The 15,786-nt window shown below is 36.6% G+C and overlaps 3 protein-coding genes across 4 annotated transcripts; all 3 read right to left on the reverse strand.

Moving 5' to 3' along the window:
• Nucleotides 1-232: 232 nt before the first annotated feature.
• On the reverse strand, nucleotides 233-1,289 carry LOC111474428 (NDR1/HIN1-like protein 1). The gene has a single exon (XM_023119523.1). The coding sequence runs from the start codon at nucleotides 1,008-1,010 to the stop codon at nucleotides 351-353; it is 660 nt and encodes a 219-aa protein (XP_022975291.1). The 5' UTR covers nucleotides 1,011-1,289; the 3' UTR covers nucleotides 233-350.
• A 2,191-nt stretch (nucleotides 1,290-3,480) lies between these two features.
• On the reverse strand, nucleotides 3,481-4,563 carry LOC111474426 (homeobox protein KNOX3-like). The gene is made up of 3 exons (XM_023119522.1): nucleotides 4,404-4,563; nucleotides 4,222-4,338; nucleotides 3,481-3,771 (listed from the first exon to the last, which is right to left on the reverse strand). Exons 1-3 carry the CDS (start codon nucleotides 4,554-4,556, stop codon nucleotides 3,595-3,597), a joined length of 447 nt encoding a protein of 148 aa, XP_022975290.1. The 5' UTR covers nucleotides 4,557-4,563; the 3' UTR covers nucleotides 3,481-3,594.
• Nucleotides 4,564-11,312: 6,749 nt separating this feature from the next.
• On the reverse strand, nucleotides 11,313-12,221 carry LOC111474425 (potassium channel SKOR-like). 2 transcript variants are annotated; one of them, XM_023119521.1, is made up of 2 exons: nucleotides 11,966-12,221; nucleotides 11,313-11,596 (listed from the first exon to the last, which is right to left on the reverse strand). In XM_023119521.1, exons 1-2 carry the CDS (start codon nucleotides 12,183-12,185, stop codon nucleotides 11,544-11,546), a joined length of 273 nt encoding a protein of 90 aa, XP_022975289.1. In that variant the 5' UTR covers nucleotides 12,186-12,221; the 3' UTR covers nucleotides 11,313-11,543. The 2 variants fall into 2 exon arrangements, with proteins under 2 accessions (XP_022975289.1, XP_022975288.1); XM_023119520.1 differs by having other exon boundaries at nucleotides 11,905-12,220.
• Between the last annotated feature and the right edge of the window lie 3,565 nt (nucleotides 12,222-15,786).

The following is a 15,786-nucleotide window of genomic DNA, read 5'->3' on the forward strand; positions in this document are numbered from 1 at the left end:
TCCTCCTTGTCTCTCCCTCCTACATCCAACACGCAAATGTAAGGATGCTTCACACCAAAATGGTAACCCACAACCACCTCAATTCTTGCACCACCAACCCATGCCCCTTCCATTACACCTCAACACCATCTATTAACCAAATCTTCTTCATATTACATACAATTGTATATATGTATATTGGCCTTTATATTTCTCCATACGAAGCCCATGTTGAAAGCCCCATTTCCTTACATTCAACAATGAAAGAGCCACAAATTTATTCTGCTCCTCACATCTATATATGTTATTAAATCAAACCAAGTAATAAAACAACATTTAGAAACATCCATTATGAGTAATAACCACATGGCCTAAATATCAACCTGGCAAGCGGGGAAACCAAGCAACGGAACTTGACCCACCACCCCACTTTTGAGACCCACCAACACGTCACATTTCACAATTACCGCATAACGCCCAGTCTTGACTGGCCCAGCTTTCCATCTTAGTCTCCCCAACAACACAACTCTCAACCCCACAACTCCAATCGCTTCATCCGTGACCAACCCATTTCCCACCTCCAACGGCACTGCCACCGCCCCACCTCCTAGTACAGGGGACATCGCCACTGTGCTCCGCTTTTCGTGGAACAGGGGAGGCAGCATCACCTGCGGCGTTATCTGCTGGTTCCTATACGACACGAACGCAGTGAGTCTGTCATAATAGATCCCAACTCGCCTGTTGGGGTTCCTTGTAAGGATTGTAAATTGCATCCTTGTGGACAGCAGTGGCAGAGATGAGATGTTGAGCTCGTATATTGCGGCTCCAACCACCCTGAATTGAGGGTGAGTGGGGCGGTACACAAGCCAGAGAGTGAGAGCCACCACGCCAATTATGAGGAGGAAGATGGATATGCATGCGAAAACAGAGCGCCGAGTGGTTTTTGGGTAGCATGGTCTTGCTCCCTTCTTTTCTTCTTTCAAATCCTTCGGATTTTGGACGTGTTCTTGCGCTTCATCTCTTTCTGCCATGCTTGGATTAAGATGCAAAGAAGTTTAAAGATAAATAGAAAGGGGAAAGAGGGAAAGTTAAGTGTAGGAATAAGAATCAATGCTTTAATTGTGACAATAAGGATCGATTCTTTTGTGAGACAATGGGAGAAAGTGGAACAGGGGAAAGATTTGGGGACAGAATCCAGGAAATTATATGGATAAATGTAAAATTAATTTGAAATATTTGTGCATGATAAAGTGTAAGGTGGCTGTGTTGCTTTGTTTACATGTTTTGGGTTTTGGAGCCTCTGGGTTGTGTTGGATTGTTGTGTAAATTTCTTACGTTTACATGGGAGCTTAGTCTGATCCCACGTGCCGTTGCTGCTTAACACGTGTTTCTCTTCAATGTCTTCACCAAAACTCTTCCTCTTCCTCCCTTGAACCCAACGGTATAGGCCTTTATTGGGCAAGTTTGGTTCTAATTGTTGTCTGAGTGTGTAGGGACTCATTTGAGCCAAAGGGGTCGAGTATAACTCTCTAATTTGACCAAAAACTAATGACTTAGGCTCTTGGTTTTCAGAGGATCTCAACTCAAATGGTTGGTACCAAAAGGTAGCCCTCACATCCCATTTTATGGCCCAATGCTCCATCGCCATTGAAAGCTTCAAGGACGAAGCATGGCCTGAAAATTAAAGGTCGGTAGCCCATCTCCTTCAATTTCAAATGTTGGATGAAGGTGTAGCGGTGCCTAATAGGCCATATCTAAATTTGGAGTGACATGGATGATTTGATCTTCTCAAATTGAGAGAAACATCCAATGAGGGCATATTTGCTTGAGACTTGGAATTTTTTTAGTTATTTTTCAAATTTTCAAGGTTTTTGGGTGCCTAGGTACGACAAGAAGAACAACCAAGTTGAGCCCAACATTTATGTACCCATTTGATATCTTCGAGCTAATTGGGCTTGTAGTATACATATGACATTGCCACCTAACCTTGCTGTCATGCGTGTCATGCATAATGTATTTCATGTTTCAATTCTAAACAAGTACAATTTGGATCATTCACATGAGAGAAGATTTGACCTATGGAAAAAAGCCCATAACAATACTCTCACGGGAGGAGGTTGAGAACTAAGTAACAAAGTCATTGCCTTGTCAAGGTCCTATAGAGGAATTATCTGACCAAGAATGCAGCCTCGAAAGCTGCCTACATCTCGCTACTAGACTAAATATTTCATCATAGTGTTTGGATCTTGACACTAGTTCCTAAGTTTGATTTCCAACCTGTGCCACCCCACCCTGTTTCCATTGCACTACTTTGATCGTCAATTATGTGGTTTGAACCTCCTGAATCAATGATCCAGCTCATTATTGCCATGAGAGCTATTGAACATCCTGAATCAATGATCCAGCTCATTATTGCCATGAGAGCTATTGAACATCCTGAATCAATGATCCAGCTCATTATTGCCATGAGAGCTATTGAACATCCTGAATCAATGATCAAGCTCATTATTGCCATGAGAGCTATTGAACATCCTAAATCAATGATCCAACTCATTATTGCCATGAGAGCTAGATGTGGAAGATAATTCTGGTCGCAATCCATGGATAATGACGTGGAAGATTAGAGTTGTAGCCATAGAGCATATTAAGAATCTACTCTCATATCCATGTTAGGAATCACGACTCTTTAGGCTTCCCAAAAGGCCTCATACCAATGAAGATGTATTCCTTTACTTAAACTCGGATCATTCTCTAAATTAGCCAATGTGAGGCTTACTCCCAACCATCTCAATAGAAAGTTCGTAGGGAGAGAGAATTTGAGAATGAGAAAAGTCGGTAACATAATGAAGGGTAAAACTGTAATTTTATTTTTTTAAAACCAAATTGTAATATTTTTATTAAATTATATAAGAATTTGAAGGTATTGTAAAAGGGGAAAAAATGTTAAAATAAGGAGAAGAATTTATTAATAAACTTAATTTCAGAAAATAGCAAAATCAAGAATTTTCATTGAAGCTCTTTCAAGAAAGCTCAAAGAAGGGGTGGATACAATAGCTTACCCAACAACGAGAATAACTAGAACCACAATTTGAAGAAATATCTAGACCCAAAATGTACTTCTCACTAAAATCACTTCATTCACAATAATAACCTAAATAATTTAAATAGAGTTTTACTCGGTCCGACCGTTTATTTAAGAATTGCATCGATAGGCGCTCTTTTTGACGTATTTAAAAACAAAAACAGATATAATATTCTTAAAATATAGTTAAGTTGTAAATCTATTTTATAGTTGGCCAAAGGTCGGACAAAAAACTACCAACTCAACCGTTATGGCTTGAATTAGATATAAACACTCTGTTAAACTACCATAATAGACGTGAATAATTTTGCATGAATTATAGTTATATAGATCAATATTATTATCCCCAAGCATTAATATGGTCTAGATACGCAGCCAAATTACCCTACTTAATGTCAAAAATAGATGCTGCTGATCATATTACAGCCATTCTTACATATCCCTGTTAGAGACCTCGGTCCATACTCCACAAGTAGGTAGGGTGGGTTAGGGAACAACTCATGTCCGTTATGTACTCTACTTCCTAATTGCCTTCACTTTGTGTCGCTAGTAGCAGCAGAAGATGAGGCGGCGGTGGGTTTCTTGGCTGCTGCACCCGTCGCCGTTAGCTCCCTTAATTGCGAGTTCATGCTGTTTATGAATGCCATCGATTTTAACTGAGATTCCTCCATTGCTTCTTTCAGCTTGCTCAATGCATAGCAATAGCTTTCCTGTACACATGACTCCTTCAGTTTCAACGCACCCTATAATTTCCTTCCCATTCCTAAACTCCACATCACAATCAAACTAAAACCAAACCCTACTCTCGTGATATTATCTACTTTTAGCCTAAGCTCTCATGACTCTGTTTTGAGTTTTTCCAAAATACTTCGTACCAACGGAAACGTATTACTTACTTATAAACCCATGATCATTCTCTAAATCCCTCGCAACAACAATCCTCGACTTTTGAAATAAAACTTAGGACCCATGACTTAACAATTCTTCTCTTAAAAATGCTCCACGATTAGTAACTTTCCCTAAAAAGGTTTGACGACTAATAAATTATGCAAAGATTAAGTCATGTGTCAACCACGCATATGACTTGTAACATCCAATGATTCAAACGTGATGCTTATTATAAAGTTCGAATTCCGAATGATATGGAGTTAATAGCATACCATGAAGCGATCTAGCTCCGATTGGTTAAGCGTATTCAAGCATCTGATCTCGTTTTCTCGGTGTTCCATCAAATCCATAGCTAAATAACCTCGGTCCAATTCACCAATTCCTCCAACCTGAACGCACAACGTATAACAAATGACTACTAAGTTTTATCATGAATACAAATAGCTAAACTCACCTTCAAACAGTTGAGATGAGTCTGAAGTAAGAGGCCATATAAGGGGTGGCTAGAAATTCTCCTACGCAGCATTTCTCCTCCGTCCACGCCATCGTCTTCTTCCTCCTGTTTTAGTTGGAGTGGTTGGTCTGTAGAATGGTTCCCAGAGTCCATTTGAGGTTCGTAAAGTAGCCGAAAGTAGAAAGAAAGGTGATTAAAGCATTAGAAGGGAGTTGCATATTTATTTGGGAGATGCCCAAAATAAGTGACCCATGCAAAAATGCATATATTTTAGAATGAACAGTGGGAGTCAGAGGAGGAGTAAATGGATGGCAGTGAGTGTGGGCTTTCTGTTCCCTATTCTCTTCCTTGATGCCTTTTTACACATCGTGAAAGTAACACTTCGAAGGGGTTTCTCGAATAATGGGTTTCATTGTTAGTACAAAAAATGATATACATCATCACAGGCCCCTTCTCTTCTTTCCCTCTTACCTCTTACCTCTTTTTTGTAGTTACTATTGGTTCCATCACTTTTGGTACCAAAAAACTCCAAATCCTTAACTGTTCATGATGTTGATGCCCTTTTATCAGCGCTTTAAAACCCATTTGAGGATGAGAATGTTTGGATTACTGTTGATGTACCCTCATAGAAATGACAGTTCGAGGCGTATATTGGATTACGTGCTTATTATATCTCTGGTGGGGTGGGGTGGGGTGGGGTGGGGGGCATATTTACTCTGTCCACTAGTTCAATGTATGTATTTGTGTATATATATTCAGTCACACTTTTGGCTTTATTATTTTATTTTATTTACTTACTCAGATTTATTCTACACAACCCAGAATTTATGTTCTTGAATTCAAATCTCCAAATTCATGAAATTACTTAAACTTTATCACGTGTACTTAACTCTCAGCCTTCAATCGACAACATCATCACCACACTCTTCTGTGCGACCTACTCTCCACTAGCTACTCCCCTCCCTCCACCGCCAGATCCAACCACTTTTAGCCTCTTTTTCTTCTTTTGGTATTTATGTCTTTTAATCCCTCTTCATTTTTAATAATAGTTTTGATTATTTTATTTTAAATTTGATATTGTCACGGTGCAACTAATATGAGGTTGCTAATGTAATATATTCATAAAGTGGTTATCACAGATATGGCATGCCCAAATGTGCAAAACAAAAATCATTTAAAGAGATTTATTAAAAACACTTTCATGGACTTGCCCAATTTTTTTTCTTCTTAAAATTCTAACTTTTAAATAGTAAAGAAATTAGAAAGAAAAAAAATATATATAGCTAAAGTCAACCATCAGGGAGAAGAAAAGATTAAAAAAAAAAATAGAGAGAAAAAGGGTGGGAGGAAAGAAACTTAACCATTGAGGTAGTTCGATCATGCCACAATGAGTCATTTTCTGGCCAGGGCTCTTTCAGGAAAGTTTCTCAAAAAGTTTGAAATTATTCCATCTAAATATTTGAATCGTACCGGAAAGATTGAGAGGTAAGGGTTTCAAGTTTTTAATTTGATTCAAAGAGATTTTCTTAAGGTCATGTATGTTATTCTAAGGAGTATTTTGCACATATTTTGTGAACAAAACTAGAGTTGAATTGGATCAGAGTCCCGACAATGGTCAAGAATGGTAAGTTTAAGTGTTTTGAGCCTAATTTGAACATGTTTATTTCTCTCTACAATTAAGAATTTGAACGAAAATAATTTTTGCATAAAGCTAGATTAAAATTTTAGAACTTTGATGAAGGAACCAAGTTGTTTCTAGTTAGGTAGAAAAAGACAACAAAATCGAGAAGTAAATAGGTTGATCACGAATTATGCTCAAAACATGTGTTAGGAAGGAGAAGGGACACACGTTAGATGACGACGGGGACACATGTGAAGTGAAGGCGACAAACACATGGCAGACGGAATAAAGAGAAATTATTGAAGAAAACATAGTGTGCGGATCGAACTCGAGATCAGGGACTCAAAGGCACTAAAACAATCGTGGAGTCGAGGACACACATAATGTCCGTACTCGCACGTGTACCTTTGCATGGGCTACTCTTCTAGTGCGCGTCTAAGTGTGTAAAAGATGTCTCCCAACCCATTTTGACTCATGCTGGACTATTTTTGCTTCTATTTTGATATTAACCTTATTATGGCTTGAATTATGACCTACTAGATAAATTTAAAAAATTTGGAGCCCCTGCAGAAAATCTAGCTTGAGAAGACATGTGTCATCCATGTAAGTAGACATTCAGACTTTTCTCAAGTAATACGTATAGGAATCGCTAGAGACATGCGAGCATATCTTGCTTTAAGTGGTTAGAATATGCATGATTAGGACCTCAGTAGAGTAAGTTGGATGACGATGCCATGTATGTTACCAAAGAAAAAAAAAATACTGAAATGCTCCTAGGATAAGAAATTAAGTTGTATGCCTATTTTAATCTTTTCTACTATTTAAGAAAGAAGGATAGGATGTTGCCATAATGTTAGGCTATGTTTTCGGTGCTTTAAATGATCCATAGGAATATCTCCCTAATAAAGTAGGCAAGAGAAAACCATGTTGAGATTAGAGTGTGAGAACTGAAGTGGTTTTCACTTTGACCTGTTTTCACTTTGATCTAGGTCAATACTTTACCCGTAGACCAAGCATTTAGGATTGTAAGAGGTCCAAACCTAAGTACACCTAGAGGATGGATTAGCTCGATAAGCTAGTTCTAAGAATCCTAGAAATTGCGAAGATGAGATTTAAATTGCTTAGATGCCCCTAAGAATCTAGTGAACCTCCATGATACCCAAATAAATTTAAGAGAACTAACGAGACCTCTAGCAGTGTGAAATGGTATCAACTTGAATACTCACGACTGTATCTAGAAGCGGGTAGAGAGTCATAAACTACCCTTTAGAGGAGACGAGGAACTATACAAATAATTTAGCTCATGGTAGTTGCCACTATTATGTGCAAAAACAGTTAGGGATCCTCTCAACAAGCTCACTATACTGTAAACCATCATTGAGAGGGGCGATGAACCATACGAGTAGACTCAATAACTGGGAGACACACAAGATGGCTCCCCTAGGTGTGACTGTATGATTTTTCATGTGAAAGGGTCACCAATTAACTTTACACAAATGTGTTGAGACCGATGTCATACTTTCCTATGAGACCTCAACCTAGGATACCACATGTTCCTTGTTGTGGCTATGCAAACTTACTAAGTAGGAGAACAAAAAGCAAGTTCACCTGAGATGAGATAAAGACCTTTTGAGAAACTTAGATATCTATAGAACTATATCCGAACTTCTTCGAGACTAGAGAAAAGTTTATGGTACCTTACGAAGATAAGAGTACAATAAGAGCCTAGAAATAGGCCTGAGTACTTTGAGTACTTTTTACACTCACACCTTACTCCTTTTTTTAGGAGTTCGTAGGTTGCCCGTCGAGGTGAGGGATTGTTGAAAAGCTCTATGGTCACAATGGGGATCATCCTAGGGTGTCGTCCCATCTTTACATTTTGATTTTTTTGTATTTTATTTGTAATGGTAATTCGAACCCATTTTCCATTTTTAATAAATTTAAATAACACTAGCTTGAATAGATTCAAAACCTTGAAAATTGAGTCGTGACAAATGTGGGTGAAATAACGAGGTTGAAACTACGAGAATTATGAAACAATAAAACAACAAGAATTTTAGAAGAATGGAATCACCATGATCTCTAACGACTACAACTAAAATGCAAAATATGTCTCTTCCCTATCTTCATTTTCATGGTATCCACAACAATGATATCATCTTTTATGAGTGTCTTACCCATGACTTGGAAAAATAAATAGCCAACCTGGTGTCAAAAAACTTTGTTAATACTCCACTGTTGGTATCAAAAAACTTTGTTAATACACGACGATGGTGTCAAAAATTGTTATCACATACAATTACGGCAGGGCTATCTTTTCTTAAAAAGAATTTTTGGATTCCACTTTTTAGTCGGAGTCAAAGCATTTTTAAATGAGTAGTACTTTTTTACCCACAGTCCACGCACGTGCATTGGAAACTGTTTTGATTTTATTAAAAAAATAAAATAAAACAATAAATATAAGAGTAATAACTCTAACTTGGTAGAAACCACAGCTTGCAAACCTCTATTCCAACAACGCTAACGTTCTTCCAAATGCCACAACATCTTTCTTGTTATGAGTTGAATACAAGACTAAGGCATGTGGGAGCCTTTATTAAAAATCTCGAATGAACCGAAGAAAGAGAGTTGCAAAAGAATTCTCTATAAGAGAAGGTGGGAGATGAGTAACATATTTGAATATTTTAGATATCTTATTCAAATGTTATAAAAAAAATCTCATAAAGTTCAAATATCAAACCTCATAACCTGCATCATTAACCTCATTTACAAATGTCCTCATAACCTAATTTTTAACCTCATAACCCACGAACTGACCCGAATTTTTAATTTTTAAAAAATTTAACCGAACATAAATAAAAAAAAAATATAACCCAACCCAATCCGGGAGTTGTTCCATTACTGGAGTTTGCGAGGAGAGAACAATGTTTTGTATATAAAACCACATATACACAAATTAAGTGTATCTACATAAATTAACAGATTTGTATTGTTTTTGGAGGGAAGATTTGGAGAGTTAGAACCCTAATTTTGATTTGCTCATTATTTTGAGAGGTGGAAGAGACTATTGGAAGATTCCTTTGAACTCCCACAACTTCTTTCTTAAAATACCCTTCACTCCAACCAGTAATTCCTTCCTTCCGTAAAAACAAATAGAAACAAAAATGGCCTCCAAATTCACATGGAAGAGTTTGTCGCAATAGGTTAGTTAGATCCTCTTTTTCTTTTATCTTGTTTTGTTCTTAATTTCGTTGCAATCATTTAAAGTTTAGTTACAAAATTAAATACCAAGAAATAAAAATAATAAGAATCTATTCAAATTGGTAAAAAAAAGAAAGAAGTGTTAAAAATAGAGTAAACGAATTTGAAAGATGAAAGCAAGCAAATTTGGAGCTAGATAGAACTTTGGCTAAGGCCAACCAAATGATTTTACTATTGACTCGGTTGGATAACTTGTCTTATGTATAACGACAAGTGCTCAATGGTCCTTACACGTGTCATTTATGTTTTATGTTATATGATGATGTGATGATGTTATATATAACGTGATGACATCAAGTGATGATGTGTACATGATGTTTATATGATGATGATGCATGATAACAAGAAGATGTGAGACGTATGATGATGAAATGACTTAATATGATGATGTTCTATATTAAGATGATGTGCATATATTAAATGTCACGATGCATTATGATGAAAAATTTTCAAAGATAGAACCCTAGTTAATGTTAATGAGGCTGAATGTATGATGACAAATGCATGCATGTTACTTAGAGTAACGTGTGACCGATGCATAGGGTTGTGACATAAAGATAATTTAAAGATGAAAACTATAGGGACCTTATGCATTTTGTGTGTTCATATACATAAGGATACTTCATTTATAATTATGAGTATGAATGTGTATACTATGATGATGATGATCATCATCATCATGCCTCGCATGACACTCGGGGTCTGCTGACCTCCGAACATTGCTACGAACAACTAGCTCGACTATGATGGGTCCAGGTGGGTGCGAACCACTTGGAGACCCACGCTCGCATGTATGGGTCGTGTGTAGAAAAATACTACACATCCAATTTTGTTCGAATTGAAGGCCACCTTTATGATAGTTTTAATGATAGGTCCCTAATCATGAGTTACGTGTGTTTGCATTTCTCTATCCCCAATTATAAGTGAGGTCACCGATGATGGTTTTAATGATAGACCCCTAATCATGAGTTGTATGTGTTTGCATTTTCCGGACCCCAAGTTACTGAGTATTTCTTAAACCCCAATAGTGGAGTCACTAATGAGTATTTCTTAAAGTCCAACCGTGGAGTCACTAATGAGTATTTCTTAAAATACTAAGTCTACTTCTATTTTAGGTAGTAAAGGCAAGACCCCTCTATATCGTTGATGACGACATCACAAGTAAAGATAGTGCCTTATGCAGAGTGATATGAATCCAACCACTCATCAATTGCATGTATTCAAAGAAGCAATTACAAGAAGCAATGCAATAAAGATTCAAGTATTAAATCAAGAAAAGAATTGAATAACAATAAAATATCACTTGACATTGGAAAAGGATTTTATAACTTTTTTGTCTTTGATAGACATTTAAGATTATTTATGTTATGTCTTATTTTTTTCGATTCGTATTTAATAGCTTTTATTTGTAGTTTGTAGTTGATAGTTGAACTTATATTATGTTTAGATTATCTTTTTGGCCTACTTAAAATACAAAAACCTTGTGTTTGAAATCATCGTGGAATACAAAAACCTTGTGTTAAAATCGATTCATTGGATTAGTCATGATCAAGCTAATTCTGGAGTGAGTCATCTTGGGATCTAAGAGTGACTATCGTATATTCCCAGTTCGATCTAAGAGTTATTCATCATTTTAACCCGCTTTTGGTTGGAATCATTAATAAAGTTAGCTTTAATTTGTGAAAGCTGGCAAGAATACTAGAAATACATCTAGCTTTACAAAATCAAGCATGGTTGACACTTATCACATAGGATAGTGGTATTTTGTTTTTTAGACCTTAGGTTAGTATATGATATTTTTATTTTAATGTTTTATTGGTCTTATTTAGCATTTTGTTACGTTTTATTTTAAAGATGTTTTCTCACATGTAAGTCCATGATAATATTTTATGATAAAGTTTTTTAATGTTTATTTGCTAAAGGAAAAGAAAAGTGTCTCTCTTAACAAGAACAAATTGACCAAAGTATGCTCTTGTTTTCCACGAGAAAGATAAAATGATCAATTGTCGTACAAAGTGAAAATATAATAAAATAAAAGGAGCATTTGAATGCATAAAATAAAAGGAGCATGAACAACCAAACAAAAAAAGGTAAAACATTATCACCAAAATATTTGTCTTGGGATAAGTAAAGATTTAAGTGATTTTAACGCATACATTTTATACTTACAAATGATCAATTAGTACCTTGAATCTCTTCGGATATATCAGAGTTGTTTTCAGATAACTGAAAAATTCTTGCAACTTCAAGTAGCCTGATCAAATTCTTATTTCCTCTGGTACGAGCTTCATCAAGCGGAGTATTTCCCCATCTACACATTATCCCATAGTCTAAGATGATGAAAAATCAAAATAAAAAATGAAAATGCAAATGAACAAATGCATTATATGTGAGCTTTGATGAATAATTCCATTTTAATCCAAGTGATCATCGAAATAAGTATTCTTAGGTGAGTTAACTCCCAGAAGATCTCAAAGAGAAAGTGTCATTGTCAAAGATTATGAAGGTGGACATCAATGAAAGAAATACTTGTCTAATAACTTTGTCAGGGCATCTCTGAATAGTAGTAGCTAAATCACAGTCATAGCTTAGAATCAACGTAAATAGATCATATCATACCTGTCCGTTGCAAAAACACTGGCTCCAGCATTTAAAAGTACCTCTGCAAAAGGATACAAACCTTCTGAGACAGCTATGTGAAGTGGAGTCCGTTGATCATAGTTTCTAGCATTTGGATCAATGCCATTAGCCAGAAGTCCTTTCAGAAAACCCAAACCCCTTCTTGCGACAGTAGAACAAAGAAGTCCACCAGCATCATTAGCAACAATGGTTGCTCCAGCTTTGGCAAGTAAAGAAGCTACTTGCTCATGTCCATTCTGAATGGCTTCAAGTAAAGGCATGTTCCTAAACTTATCTGCATGCACCACACAAAATGACATGGGGCTACCAGTGAAATATATAGTCATGAACAAAGAAAGGAGATCGGGCTTAATGAACGGACCAGCCCTTAATATTTTCTTTTACCTTACAAAAAACCTTGTATTTATTTTGAAGTTAAAATGGATGTGCGGCTAAAAAGGGTTAGATTCGTTACTTCTTTCAAATTACAAAAAATTTGGAACATACTTCATATAAAGGGGGGGGGGGGGGGNATCATGTAAGTCAAGGCAAATGTGGTAGCAGATGGCTTGAGCAGGAAGACAACTCACTCATTAATCCTAATTACCGAGCAAGTTTGTTACATATGGACTTAGAAAACCATGTCAATAGGGAGGGACATAGAAAACCATGCCAATAAATGACAGGTTTGTCAACAAGTAAAAACTTCGAGACAAAAATCAACAAGCTTAGTGTTGCAGTAGATGAGAAGAGATATCTATGAACTTCATTACAAAGTTGCCTAGGAATGTTAAAAGGCTTCCCAGGAATTTGGGTCATTATTGACCGAATCACCAAGTAAGCATATTTTCTTCCTAGAAGACCTACTTACTCTGTACAAAGTGGGCATAGTTGTATATGGAAGAGATGGTTAGGCGACATGGGGTGCCAATTTCAAATGTGTTAAATAGAAATACTCGCTTTACGTTCAATTCTTGGAGGAGTCTATAGAAGGGGATGGGTACACAGGTGAACTTTATCACCACCTTTCATCCCTAAACCAATGGCTAGAGAGAGCGATTGAATTGGACTTGCAAAGACATGTTACGAGCTTGTGCATTGAATTTGTAGGTAGTTGGGATATTTGTATGCACATGATGGAGTTTTACTACTACAATAGTTATCAAGCAACGATTGGGGTATGACACCTTTAGAAGCTCCTTATGGAAGAAGGTGAAAGTCCTCTATTTATTAGGACGAGAACCCAAGTTGTTGGAACTTAAGTTTGACCTCAAGAATGAATCAATCCAAAGGATTAGAGCTAGGATGTGAATTGCACAGGTAGGCAAAAGAGTTACACAGACAAAAGGCAAAGGGATTTGAATCTTGCAGTTGGTGGGCATGTGTTCCTAAAGGTAGCTCCAATGAAAGGAGCGTTGAGGTTTGGAAAGAAGTGGAAGCTAAGCTCATGATTTGTTAGGTTGCTTGATATCTTGGAATGGATCGGCCTTGTGGGTTATCATTTAGCTTTGTCATTACCTCTTGCTATAGTCCATGATGTATTCCATGTTTCCATATTGCATAAGTATATGGCAAACTCATCGCATGTAATTGATTAAGAAGCACATTGCTCGGATGAGAGTTTGAGTCATGTGAAAAGGTCCATACAGATTCTTGCAAGAGATCAGAAGGTTCTACTTAACCGATTGATAGCCCTAGTCAAAGTCATTTGGTAGAGCCACCAGTTCGAAGAAACGAGTTGGGAGTGAGAGGACAAAATGAGAGGCAAATATTGAGAGCTTTTTTAAGGATTGAGAACTTTCAAAGACGAAACTTCATAAGGAGGGACCAATATAGTGTTCATGGAAAAGAAAACGAAAAAAGAAAACAAAAGCTTATTTAAGTCGTACATAATCCTAGGAGTCGGTTCAGTTTCATTCCCAACTTGGCAGCACAACTCCCTGGCTCAACTCTCTCTTGCTTGCCCGATCTCTTTCGTGTTTGGCTGGTTTAGGCCAAGCGAAGGATCATCCACTCTCAGATGCATTTTCGCCTGCACCATTGTCCTCTCATTTTTGCTTCTTACTCGTTCTGACAGTTTTTCACTGTTGATTGGTTGGAAGTTCCAGTTTAGGTGAGTTTTCTTGTTTTTGTTAGATTCATGTGAGTTTGTTGGTATTTTAAGCATAACTTGCGAATTTTTGGGTCTCATTATAGGAACTGCACAACATTTGGACACTTGAACAACATTGGTGGTGAGTTGAAGAGAGACCAGCAAGGATTCAAACTCTTTCAAGGTGAGGAACCTTTTGAGTGATTTTGGGTAGCTTGATTGGATCTGTTACTTGGACCTTTGGGTAAGAACATTTGGATTTTTATAATGCATGCATGGTTGATTGTATGTAATTTAGCGTGATGATCTGTTTAAGGTATAGTATGTTTTTTTAAATATGTGGTTTGCTTAGTGGTGCTGCCAAGCATATGATGTGGAGAGGGGTCTGATTACACAATGAACGAATAGCGGATAGTAGGGGTTCTAGCATGTTTAAAAGCCTTAGATAAATGTATCTAAATCCTAGTTTGTAAGACAATACCTTTCGTTACATGTTATATATGTTTCCATATATGTTTTTATAAGGTACAGTTGCTAGAAGAATCTGCAAGACGGTTGCCAACTAACCTTTAGTGGTGCATGGTCTTACATGAATGGCTCCATAAATATAATAGTTGGTGATCAAGAATGATTTTATGAAGTTCTGGGTTGGAATAGGCCCAACACGACTAGACTGTTGCCAACTAACCTCTAGTTTGTTTCTTCTTACCAGGTTGTCCCGTCCCACACATGCACCACAGTTTGTACCATTTAGGAATAGGTAAAGTGTCCTTTAGACACAATGTTTTCGTATTTTTCAATTAAGGCCATTATATACAGACACATTGGTGTATATTTATTGTCAGGACTTTGCATGTGTATTCAGTACTATGGGCATAGTTTCAGCCTTTAAGTGGGGTTACTTCCTAAATATATTTTTATTCACCCATGTTACTTTTCTTTTTCTTTTCAGATGGTGCATAAATCTACAAGGGGTGTGGCAATGACATTCAGTCTAAAGGCCATGGTGATGGACAAGCTCATCATGTTACTTACACCATGCTCAGCGTTGCAGTAAACCACTCTCAACGCTTAAAACATGCGCGCAAAAAAAATTTCATTAATAGCGTCTCAATGCCACTACCAATAATAGTTGGCTTGTGTATGCTTTATGGTTTTTTCAAAACGATATTACTTGCATGATAGACTCTAGAATAAAAGAAACAAAATTAATTAGGGGTAAGCATCTCACATATTCAAATTTGTTTGTGTATCCTCCCTGGTTAGTGTTGTTATTGAGTTAATAATGAAAGATATTGTGCTGGGTTAATAAGATTAAGAAGGGATTGTGATGCTTGTTAGAATCAATTGAATTAGGGGAATTAAACTTGTCAAGACTTTTTTTTTCGAATAAGTAGATAAAGTGTTTGGTTACTTTTTTTTTTCAATTGAACTGGGTTATTTTTGTAAATCCAAGATCAAAACTACAATTGGATGAGACTATACCATGAATCGGAAACTTCGGTAGGATTGAATTTTTTTTTTCTTGCTTTTATTTCCTTTTGTTTTAATTCATCTTAATTTACAATTAATCAATTCCTAACTTTCTTAACCTAATTAGTGACGTCACCCATGCATGCATAAGTCATAATGCTGATATTTATATTAAATAACCTTGAAATAAAGTCATGGTCTTACAGAAATAGTTCAAAATACGAAATTTAACATAACTCTGAAAAATATAAAGGGGAAGTATCCCGATGCAAATAACATACAAACATGCATGAGGTTGTATGAATTACGTTACATGA

This window comes from Cucurbita maxima, unplaced genomic scaffold, assembly GCF_002738345.1.
Source record: "Cucurbita maxima cultivar Rimu unplaced genomic scaffold, Cmax_1.0 Cma_Scf00362, whole genome shotgun sequence".
Lineage (NCBI taxonomy): Eukaryota > Viridiplantae > Streptophyta > Magnoliopsida > Cucurbitales > Cucurbitaceae > Cucurbita > Cucurbita maxima.